General features: G+C 41.9%; 1 protein-coding gene across 3 annotated transcripts in view; it reads left to right on the forward strand.

Annotated features, from left to right (window-relative positions):
- Positions 1 to 7,820: 7,820 nt before the first annotated feature.
- LOC111869206 (glutaminase kidney isoform, mitochondrial) overlaps positions 7,821 to 12,676 on the forward strand; it is a 32,832-nt gene continuing 27,976 nt past the window's right edge. For all 3 annotated transcript variants that reach the window (XM_023860514.2, XM_023860515.2, XM_033753333.1), the window contains exon 1: positions 7,821 to 8,114. In XM_023860514.2, coding sequence (XP_023716282.1) covers positions 7,962 to 8,114 — 153 coding nt within the window. In that variant the 5' untranslated portion in view covers positions 7,821 to 7,961. The remainder of the gene's footprint in view (positions 8,115 to 12,676) is intronic.

The raw sequence follows: 12,676 nt of genomic DNA on the forward strand, positions 1-12,676 counted from the left end.
ATGGTTCACATGTTACCAGTTGGTCAGGCTGCTGATGTCAACTTAAAGTGTTTCTCAACTGCCAGGCCACAGCCTGGTACCGGGCCCTCTTCTTATAGAAAAAAGAGTTTACCGGGACGCAGTCTGACAAAGGTTGAGAACCACTGACTTAAACTACTAACGCTGTAACAGGAGTGATAGTTCTGTGACTTTTACTACTGACTCAATGGCAAACTCACAACAGCTGAGACTGGGTTATGTGGGAGTTACTGTATTGCTGTGACACAAAAGGAAGGAACATAACTCCTGTCTGTTAATTTCACAGGTTTAAATTATCCGCTCAAGTGACTCTTCAAGCAAGAAATAACATCACAACAGAGCGATTGGTGATGGCACAGACTCTTCCTATGACCTGCAAGCACAACATATGTGCCACCTTTACGATCTCGCTAACATTCTGCCTTTTACTGCCGATCACAGCAAACAGTTGTAACCAGTAACTAGGATACATAGTAATGTAACCCAGACAACCACAATATATGTATTTCTGCAGTTAGCTAACAGAGGAATGTAGCTCTTAGGGTTTGTATAAAGAGTATAAATTCAGAAATAAGAAAACCAGGGGTGGAAATGACTTAGGATCTAGATAGATGCTGAAGCATCAGTTGAAGAGCCCAGAGAATGGTGAAGACATACTCTAAAGGAAATTGTGACTGTCGGAATAGACATAATAATGGGGAGGTAAAGTGGAGAAAGGCCGGTCACGGTAGCCGAGCGGTCTAAGGCATGTACTGTCTTCGCTCGCTCGGAAGCCGAGATCGTGGGTTCAAATCCCACTCAGGGCATGGATGTTTGTGTGCGTTTTTCTGTGTTTGTGGACAGGTAGAGGCCTTGCGACGAGCTGATCACCCGCCCAAGGAGTCATACCGTATGTGTAAGATCTAGAAAAACCGAAGTGAACGGAGAAGTTCATGGAGGTAGGCCTAGGCCCACTGGGGCTGTAGTGCCAAGGAAAAAAAAGTGGAGAAAGGCATATATCTTAACTATATCCTTGAAGAGCAAAGGAATGGGACACTGCGTCCACTGATATCTCTGTTCCGATAACAGTCCGTCTGCTTCCTGTAATTGTCTATGGGGCATTGTTGCTACATGTCTCAGGAACAGTCTATACACCAGAAGTAACTTCATAAATAAGAAGCACTGGAGCAAGCTGATGGTGTCTAGCAATACCTGCCCCCCCATTTCCAGCCCTGAAGAAGACAAAACATGGGGAGCATCCCAAAAAGTCACAGTATGTTTTTATACCTTGTATTGTTTAGTTCTGCCCTTTTGCCTGTTGAATTGTTACGGTTTATTTAAATGCTGATGCATAAAACTGCCATTGTGCACAGAATCTAGTGCAAGACAGTAAGTTATGTAATGCACTCATTATGAAGACAGTATGTACAGTATGTACCCGGCTATTAGGGACGTACAGGAAATGGTGCATGCCAGTTACATGAATCTGCTCGTTGTATGAGAAAACTGTTACACAAACGAAATACAAAACAAAACACATTTTCGCTTTAGTTCTTTTGTGGGGGTTTTTCTGAGGTGACAGAGCTGATTGATGGGTGAAAGATTTCAGGCGGATACGGGTACGGGTACGCTAACAGCTAGCCTCTAATGTAATGGCACCTGCCCAAGGGAGGATGACATGTGGTTCTGCTTGTGGTGGCTGGTAGAAATGCTGCATGATGGGTGAACATATGTGCATCACAAATTTGTTTCTGAATAAGTTTGAAATTTTTGCCAGTTGGATGAGAATTCTGAATGTGTGGATACCAGATAACTGGGAGTTCATGGTATTTGTTCTTGTAGTAGTGCAGTAGAAGCCAGGATAGATTGGTCTTAGCAATTTCACTAGGAACTGGATTGCCAGGGACACAATACTGCATCCCAGAAGATCCCCATAAATATTCCCATCACTTGTCCTAGATGCTATGTATGAGAAGATATGATTTTAAATTCCTGAGTTTTGTTCTGTATCCTGCACAAAATTTGTCCTGTTCTGTTTTGAGTACTTAGGTTTTATTTGGTTCAGGATTTGGTCAGAATTTTTTCAACCTGAAGAAAAAGCCAAAGAATCTAAGCAGATCCTATTGATTAATTACGTATCTGTCATAGTGTAATTGTTTTCTTCCATTTTGAGCACTGCCAGACATTTTGTTGTGTTTCAGTAAGAAACATATAATCACATTTCATGACATGATTGTGGTGCACTTTATGTGGTATTAGGCAGTGTCTACACGAGCACACGGAATGCGTCCGTTGTAATGAATGTTGTGATGTCCGTTGTAGAAAGAAATGAGAGGCGAATGCTATGCTTATTATTATTATTATTATTATTATTATTGGGTGGGGTGCGTTTCCCCATGCACCGCGACCAGTTTGTTCTATTGTACGTCCCCCTGTGATATTCTACCAGTCTCTATACCCTATCGGTACTGGTGCGTCCCATCAGTCCCGACTCAGCCAGCGAGTTTGGCCTCTACTGGCTCAGCGGTATCTAGATGCTTCCCCCATCTACCAGAGGCGTTAGAGACTATTGTTGGGCAGGAAATGTCCTTACAATTTGGCTCAGAGGTCTCCTTGAGACATGAGGTTCTTTTATGTGCCATAAAGCTATGACACGGGACCCACGGCTTAAAGCCCCTCCTGGAGGACTTGTTCCCTGAATTTTTCCGCCCTTAAAAATTCCACGACCTCCGCCTGGTTTGAACCCGTGTACCTTGAGTCATGAGGTGGGAACGTTACCCCTAGACTATGGAGGCCACTTAATGTTATGCTTTCTTTTGGCTCCATTGCAGACAAAGAACTACGCACCGCATTCTGCAACTGTGTGGTGTTCTCAGCAAAGTACATTCGTTACAACGGATGAATTTTGTGCGCTCGTGTAGACGCTGCCTTACACCTACAAATAATAATAATGACAACAAAAAGTATAATTTATATATATTTTAAGTCTGTTTTAAGATGAGTGTATTATAGTGTGTGAATGGGGGTGCATTTGTGTTTCAATATAATTGTGTTGCGGAGTATGCAGAGAAATTCTTTCTTTTGTCTGTAAATTTCTAGAGTAAATAGTTTTGTAAGTTCTAAATATGATACAGATTTAATTCTGCTGAACGTGTTGGTAAAACACACATATTTAAGGCATAATACACTAAGTGAGTGAGACTTTTGCTTGTAGGGTTAGAAGTTTAACTTGTGACTGTGGTGGATTTTTGCTGTTGGCACATGATCTCATAAGACAAGAACTTCCATGTTTTGTAAAATCCAAATTATACTTTGTTACACCAGGACCCCAGTTAGCACCCATATGTTAGTAATATTGGCATAATAATCACCATTATCAACTTCTAAACTAGCAGCAGCACTATCTGCTCTCCCTTCCACTGCCAATTCTTAAATTTGTTTCTGTCATTGATTTATTATTTTCTCTAGTGATGTTAATTTGTATTAATCAATTTCTACACTCTTCCGGTTCATTGCATCATTTATGTTATTTTAAAATCCCCTTTTGTTTACCATGTTGAACAGACGGGATATCTGATTTACCTTGTTATATGCCACACTGCCGGCCACTGTAGCCGAGCGGTCTAAGGCATGTACTGTCTTCGCTCGCTTGGAAACCGGGATCGTGGGTTCGAATCCCACTCAGGGCATGGATGTTTAGTTTGTGTGTGCGCATTTTTCTGTGTCTGTGTACAGGTGGAGGCCTTGCCACGAGCTGATCACCCGTGCAAGGAGTCCTACTGAATGTGTAAGATCTAGAAAAACCAAAGTGAACGGAGAAGTTCATGGAGGTAGGCCTAAGCCCACTTGGGCTGTAGTGCCAAGAAAAAAAAAATATGCCACACTACCCCAAGGATTGCGTGAAGCTTCAAGATGAGATATCTTTCCTACATTGTCAAACATAGTTAAATTATCCCGAAAGAAGTTACAGCTTTCTTTTGTACAATTTTGTTTGTGTATTGGCTAAATGAAATTTGTTTAAAATGAGGAAGTCCTTGTATCTTTCCATGTTTATAATATACGTACAATAACATGTAGTTGTCCCTGTGCTTAATTAATTAAGCACTATGTAATGAAGACATGGGGGAGCAGAGGTATAGTTCCAACATTCTTGACCTTGGCGCTAGATGGAAGTGAATGGTCAGCTTCTTGCCATGGCCGCTTTACCCCCAGGGAAATTGAAAAAAAAAACACCGGTTCTCATCTGAAGTTAAGCAACATTGGATGTGGTTAGTACTTGGATGACCACTTGGGAACACCGCATCCTGCTTGGCATTTGTTTATAGAGGCAGGTTAGCGCAGTCGGTATAATGATCGGCTACGGACTGGAAGGCTGAGTGATCAGAGTTTAAGTCTTGCTAGGGGCCAAATTTTTTTCCTGTCCATGTTGTCCAGACTGGTTCTGGAGCTTACCCAACCTCCTATCCTCTTTTTCTGGTGGTAAAGCGGCAGGGGTGTGAAGCTGACCACTCACCTCCAACTAATGCTGAAGTCAAGAATACATGGATCTATACACCCACTCTCCCATACTTCTTCATGCCATAGAGCTTAGTTAATTAAGCACAGGGACAACTTTACCTTTGTAGTTTGAGATACAAATTTGTAAATAAATAAATAACCAGACAGACGTCAAATTCTGTAGAATTTGTGTATTTCAAGTGTGTTGCTCATGTTTTGTGGAAAATATTGGACTGCTGGATTTGAGGTTCATGCAGCAGTGACCATGAAAAATACCAACTTCTGGGATATGATGCCATGTAGCCTGGTAGAAATTACTGACATATGGAGAAAGAAAAATACTGCCTCCATCTTCAGAGTCAAAGAGTCATGCAAATTCTGCTTCCTGCCTTGTTCTCGCTGGTTACTTTCTTGGCTTATTCTTCGAGCTTGAAAATGTTCCTGTGAAACACTGGTGAAGCACCAGACTAAATGGCATTGCATTCTAGAAGATGGTACTGTTTATAATATTTTAGTTTGCATCTCTTGACTAATATTTTCAAGGTATGTAAGTTTTCAAGACTTCACTTCAGCAAGTGTTCAGCATGTGGTCTTCTGGTTTTTGCCGGCATAAACCTGAAGGTGGCCACCAACCTTCTGGAGGAACATGCTGCCTCAGTCTTCAGTTTGAGATAACAGTAAACCCTCGCTAAACCAGTTACAGTTAGTTAATCGGGATCAAAACATGAAAAATTCTGTTCATGTTTGAGTACATACTTTAAAAGACACATGATATTGGAGAAAGAGGACTTTCAGACCATGTTAAGGGCAGCTGGAGAGACTGAAACCTCGCAAGAAAATATCCAAAATTGGCTTGAACTGGATGAAAGAGGCCCTGGATTTCAGCTTCTGACAAAGCAATAAATTGCTGCAGTGATATTTTTTTATTTATTTTCATCAGCACTACATATGTTATTAAATTTTCCATTTATTTATTTTCTAAGTTTTTTATGGCTATCTTTTGCTTCATTATTCCAGATGACTTCCCCCCCAACAAATTGATCTGGTTTAGTGTGGGTTTACTGTACTATGTCCCCCCCCTTGTTGTCATCCACCTTTAAGGCTACACAGTTTCACATCTGTGAAGATCACAAACCTTATTACAAATTTGTGTTATGATGTATTTATGTAACTTTTTAATTAAGTGTAATTATTTAATAATGCAAGCATACCAAAGTTCTTATTTTGATCGAATCTAAAGTTGTGATGTAACAGTAGGAAATGTACCAATGTATGAAGCTGCTGTAACAGTCTGTAAGGAGATATCAACAGTAATACAGTGCATAATCTGGCAACGTCTCGTTATTTTGAAAGAGTCCGCTGCTTAACCCAGTGGATGTTATGCATACCAAATGCTTTAACCCAAAGAAACTACAGCCGTTTAGGCCCTCTGTTGTTAGTAACTTTTTTTTATTCCTATTGGGGTGGGACTCAGTCCCTTGTACTGTGGCCACTTCTGGCCTATTGTACCAGCCCCAGATGATAGGTGAGGGTGATTGTGGAGCAATTGGTGGAATGAAGATTGGCAGGGGAAACCGAAGTACTCGGAGAAAACCTGCCCAAGCGCCACTTTGTCCACCACAAATCCCACTTGACCAGACCCGGGATCGAACCCGGGCCGCCGCGGTGGGAACTCAGCGACTAACCGCTTGAGCTATGGCGCAGCCTAATAATAAGCTTAATGTGGGTATTGGACCAACTTGCTTTTGGTTTATTGCTTGCCTTAGATGTCAAATATCAGGTTAGCGAAGCTGTACAATCATGTTAGGGCAGCTAACATTTCTAGCAAAAGCTGTGGTGGCTACATCCTGTTCACACAGCAAGAATGAGCCTGTGTCGCGTTCTCAATATCTCCATAATCCAAACTTATGACGCAGCGAGCGTACAATTTAGTAGTCTCAGTGAAACATTATAATTAATGTGCCCAATTATAATGAATGGTTATAAAACCAAGCAAGTTGGCTCAAGGGGTGAAGATTCTGGGTCATATTTGAAATTGCCTGGTTTGAATTTCGGTCAGGATAGTTCCTCAAATTAAACCATGACTAGTTCCTTCCACGTCCTTTCTAGTTCATTATTCACGAAGTTCCCTGGCTTCTGTCTAAGTTCCAAGGAACAATAGCCCCATAATATCAATTGCCCGTCTGTCCCTACCAAATGGCTTTCGAACCAATATAAAAATGAAAACATGCAGTGGAGATACAGCTCTACCATTTTTAACCTTGGCCCTAGATGGAGGTGAGTGATCAGTTTCATGCCCCTGCCGTTTTAACTCCGGGAAACTACCCCCAGTGCACATTAAATAGGAGGCTGGGTGGGTCCCAGAGCCGGTTTGGATGTCATGGAAATGGAAAATGATGTTATCGCAAAAGTTCCAAATAATTTGAGTTGACTTGTTGCCAGTTAATGTTGAATTGTTACACGAGCAGAAGATAATGTTATCCTTGTGCTTAATTAAAAAATGCCCTCAACCCTTCCCCTTGGCACTACAGCCCCAGTGAGCCTAGGCCTACCTCCATGAACTTCTCCGTTCACTTCGGTCTTCCTAGATCTTACACATTCGGTAGGACACCTTGGGCGGGTGATCAGCTCGTCGCAAGGCCTCTCTACCTGTACACAAACACAGAAAAACGCACATACACAAACTAAACATCCACGCCCTGAGTGAGATTCGAACACACGATCCCGGCTTGCGAGCGAGCGAAGACAGTTCATGCCTTAGACCGCTCGGCTACCGTGACCGGCACCCTAAACTCTTACATGCGGCATATCAATACATATTCCTAACAGAATAATATTCTAGACCTATATTAGTGAGACGCGCAATTCTGTGCCAGTAAATCAGCTATATTAACAGAAGTTTTAATGGTTTTCCTTAGTCTCTTCAGTCAAATGTGATAATAGTACCTTTGTTCGGCCACAACTTTTCCTTCGAAATTCTTTCCAATTAATTATTCATCGAATATATAAAATTCGACGTTATACAGTCTGAGATACTTAACACCGTTATTAGATAAGGTCCCCCAAAAGTGTCTTGGAGTATTTCCCTCTGGGTACGGGAAAAAGAACAGTCAAGTCTGTTCAGATCTGCATCTACAGCCGTAAGCAAGGAGCATCTTGTTCAGCCCGTATGCTATTCGACCCATGGGTTCGTTCTGGGACAGTCATACACGAAATGTTCAGTGTTCTCTAGTCTCAATCAATTGATCACCTACCGCTTCCACACATGCGCCGTTCCTCCATGCTGCTAACGTTTATTTCTCATTTCCTGCGCCAGAAGTGGGGGCGCGTGCGCGGGAACTGTGCAGTTTTGCAGAACAACGTAAGATATGCGGAAATGGGCCTCAAGTGTGGGTGGGTGAGACCTATATAATAAGTAAGATGTCCTGTTAAGTTGCTCCTCGCGCAAGAAACGTGTTACATAAGTCATGTTGGCCAGTAACGGCGCGTCCAGACTGGGGATGCGAGTCGCCGGTTATGGCCTTCAGTTGTCATCTACTCGGATAGTGACATCAAGAGCAAAGCCATCGATACTCAGGCACTGGACACAGAGAAATGAAGTTGGAATGCATACGACACAGGTGAGTCCAATTAGTTGTCACGCGGCATGCAAATGATTAAATCATGCAGATACCGAGGGCGTGGAGTCTTATGTGAAATAACGTACTCGTTCTCCAGTCCAACGCAATGCGAAATAAATTACTGTTTATTTATTTATAACGACATTAGCAACCACCGAACGGACTGGTATAACGGTAACGCTCTGTATTTCTATTCGGGAGGTACTCGGTTCGAATTTGGGCCGCGATATCGGTTATCATGACGAAGGTTTTTCGCGATTTTCCTCAGTCCTTCTTGGAAAATCCTCTAATATTTCGTCGATTGGGTCGTAACCCCTTCTTTCCAAATCCTAAGTCAACATTCATCCTTACCATTCGACGCTATATAGAGTAGATGCTAAAGTGTTCCAAAGTAACCCCCAAATTAAAACAACCATTTTCCGGATTGATAGTTCGACTTGTGGGGGGGAGCTGTATTCAAATTCAGACCCACAGCTCGTCTATCGCGACTGTTTTTCGTACTTTTCCTCAGTTTCTTCAGGAAAATGCTTCAAATTAGATAGCAAATATTTCCACGTCTTTTAAAATTCATTATTCAATAATCAAACTGTGATTTGACGCACAGTGCGAATTCCTCAGACAGTGTCGTTAAATAAGCCTAAATAAACATATACACTGTTCACAGACCCATCAACAGAAATATATTTTACACTGTAATGACATTTTCCCATGCATTTTGCAAATATAAGTCAATCACAGCGTATAGAAATACGTTTAAAATTAAATCTGTAATTCTAATTAGATAGGGTTTAACAGGGATGTAAAGCTATTGTCACCAGAAATATGTTTGTCACGGGATTTGACCATGGGTCAACCCCATGAAAGGGTTTGACCATGTTAACATGTGGAGCCTATTAACATTTCAACAGTTCGAGGCGTAATTAATTTCCATAAAATATAATTTTGCTCTCAATTTATGTATCTACCCCAACTAATGAAGAACTGTAGTTATCTGCATAAATACATCCACAAGAAAGCACAACATTGGATTATCTTGAGCTCTGAAATACATGAAGTCAGATATAAGAAGCCTTCTTGCGAACGAAATGAGTGCAGTTTGCGTCTTTCAGCATCACGCAAGTTAAGAAAGGACACTAACAAATATGCAGCAGTAGATAACAGATGTCTCTGTCGAACATGTAGTACTGGAACAATGCGGACAGCTGGCGCCAGTTGTTATGGGTAACTTTTTGATATATAGCCAACACCAGACAGCGAAAAATTTCGTCCAAATTCTGTAGTCTGTATGGCAAACCTATCCAGTTTTTTATTGTGCCGTATTTCGTGGCAAAACACTCTAAATTCACAACAAAATTAGGTATTAACAGTTCTCCAAAGATGACACCATTATAGAGTAATTTCATATAATCTGTTCCATAAGAGGCGCCTTCAGAATGGAAAGCCAAGCATCTTCTGCCATTAAGGAGTTTTGAAAAATAGAAATAAAGAAACATGAAGAAAATCTATCAATTATTAATGCCAGTAATTAAATTTGTTTCTAAAAATGTGTTCTACCTTGGATGCCCGAGAATGATCAGTAAAATTACCCTTAAAAATTAAAAGTAAAGTTATCCCTGTAACATTCCGTGGAGGCTCATAGGGTTGTGAGATGTTGAGGGTCCCACATTATCTAGACAATCGGCTCAAAGATGGCGGTGAGTTTGTCAGCCTTACGCACCGGCCGCCTTTAACCCCCCCCCCAGGAAAAATATTTAATTAATTCCTGGTACTCATTTCTGTTAGAGGCTGAGTCGATCCCAGGACTATAGTGCTGATAGAAGGATTACGCCAACTGAAAATAAATCCAATGACCTCATCGGGACTTGAACCCGCGACCTTCCGGCTTATGGCTTAAAATTAAGTTTTCGAGTAAATTTTCTGGTTCCTCACTTTTGAAAAAATCCTGACGTCTCCACATCTTCCACCCTATCTCTTTATGAACTGTTTCAATGTTATCCTTCCATTTATGCCAAGGTCTCCAAAGTGGTCTCTATCTTCAGTTTCCCTACCAAAAACTATGTACGAATTTGTTCTCCCCGTCCGTGCTACATGCCATGCTTGATCACCTAGTAATGTCTGGTAAGCTGTAGGCCTGACAATGAGGAGAGACTCACGCAAATGACGAGATAAGCCCTCTGACCCGGAGACCAGCTATAAAGGCGGGTTTAGGCTGCGCCTTTTCTTTACCACTATTACATGCAACACGCAATCAAAACTTCATATCTCGGGAAATACGAGAGACAGTCAGTAAATACGTCACAAATGGAAGTAAAACAGCTGTGACAGACGTGACAGGTTTTCTATTTGTATTACTAGGTAGCAGCATAGTACAGCTTCATGACAACCTAGGTAGCAGACTCGCATGTTCAGAGGCTGGTTTCAGTAGTCAAAATGACGACCGTGATTGAGGCGTATACTACCGAAGACCGGCGTTCTCTTGTGCGTTTTTGTGGGCAGAAGGACTTAATGCAAATAATATTAGAAAAGAAATGTTTCCTGTTTACGGTAGGAAGTGTTTGTGGCGTAAAGTGGTTCACAACTGGATCGAGAAATTCTCTGAAGAACGTTCGGAAGTCGCAGATGATGAAACAAAGGCGCGGAAGTGACTGAGAGAACAGTCAAAAAACTTCTGTGGTGCGGGTTTCGAAGCACCGGTAAAGCGATGAGACAAGTGTATCAATATTGGTGGAGGATATGTCGAGAAATACATGTTTTTCCCAGGTTCGAATATCACATGTTTTGAGCTATATTTCCATTTGTAACCTATTTACTGACTCTCCCTCATATATGAGTCATGACTCCAGGGGCATGCCTATTTCTGTTTAGATGACAGAACCATAACTTGAGTGCTTCTTGAAAAATGTCTACAAGGAAGCAGGAAATAAGACGAAAGTTTTGAGGGAGTTAATTTTTGAAGCGACGTAACAAAATAGACACACTGCAAGAAGTACGCTTTAAATAATTGTCTGCTTTTAAAGAATTTCACCAAAAAAAGTCTGCAGGAGATTTTGAGTTATTATTCTTGTTCCCATTGTGTTCGTCTGTCTACCCGGCCGTTGCCCTTTTCACTAGTCACTCTGTTTAGGACTCGTAGGGCGTGCTGTATGTATGTTGTCCTCACTTTTTGTTTAGGAAGAATGGCTGACGGCCTTTAAGGATTTTAATGGCAAATGGAACTTCCACTAATGTTTAGGATTCATCGACGGGAAGGCTGAACTTCTGCAGTGTCCCGCAGACAGAAGAAACTCTCACTACCAGGGGACATTTAGTACAGTACTGCTTGCTGCTGTTAAATCTATCCCTGCAACAGACCGTGGAGGTCCACAGGATTGTGAACCGTCGTGACTCCCACATTATATAGACAATAGGCTCGTGGTGAGGTTGATGGCCGTGCGGTTGTCAGCGTTAGATGTCGGCCGCCCTTTTCTCTTAGGAAGATTTGTGTCAGAGGCTAATACGACCACAGGACAACAGTGCGGCTGAAAGGATTAGGTCAACTGAAAAATCCAGCGACCTTTGATGCTAATTACTCATTTCATTACACTCATGCCAGATGTATGGGGCACGCGGTAACGTAGTTGGTTGAGGCACTATCCTACAAGGTCGCGGGATCGAATCCGGGTGAGGTCATTGGATTTTTTTCAATTGACCTAATCCTTCCAGCCGCACTATGGCCCTGGGGTCGACTCAGCCTCTAACAGAAATGAGTACCAGGAATGTTCCTGGGTGTAAAGGGTAGCCAATGCGTAAGGCTGACAACCTCATCGCCATCTGTGAGCCGATTTTCTAGACAAAGTGTGGGAGCCTCGACGTCTCACAACCCTATGGGAACTCCATGGTCTGTTACGGTTGTAGTTATACTTTTTTACACTGCAAGAATGGCACGGAAGTGCAGTATTTGCAAGCGAAGAGGCGAGAGATACCCACTTCCGGCTGGAAATACGTGCGTTACTTTGCCTCTCCCTCTCTTTCTTGGGGAGAGAGAGAGAAAAGGCCATGCAGTACCCGATGCTCCTCCTCGCCTCATGAGGTATGAAGAGAGACCGTCTAAACCCGCCTTAAGTCATAATTTCCTTGATTTTCCTACGTCCGTCCATGAAAATTCTGGAATAACGACTGCTTCTTTCAAAATCCTTTCGATTCATCGTTAGTAATCATCCGACATTTTGTAATCTGTGCACTTAAGATGGCGTCCTTAACTATAAATAGAGAACTGCATCCATATATGTTGACACTAATGTCATTGTTGACCTTAGCAATTTGTCTGCTAATTTCAGAACATGGTCGCTTTAACAAAGTTGTTATGGAGTGGAACTATTTATAAACATGTTCCATTCTCATTTGTCAGTATCAGCCCCTTCTGTGACGGCGGTAACGGTGTGTACCGAATATTTTAACGTTAAATAACATGACACAACACCCACAGAGTTATCCGTAGGAGTAATTTTGTTTTAAAAACAAACTGATTTTTCCTCACAAAAAATCATTGCACCGTCTGGTCGTTGTTTTGGTGCGGCCGTGTT

The sequence above is a fragment of the Cryptotermes secundus genome, unplaced genomic scaffold, assembly GCF_002891405.2.
Source record: "Cryptotermes secundus unplaced genomic scaffold, Csec_1.0 scaffold2069, whole genome shotgun sequence".
Lineage (NCBI taxonomy): Eukaryota > Metazoa > Arthropoda > Insecta > Blattodea > Kalotermitidae > Cryptotermes > Cryptotermes secundus.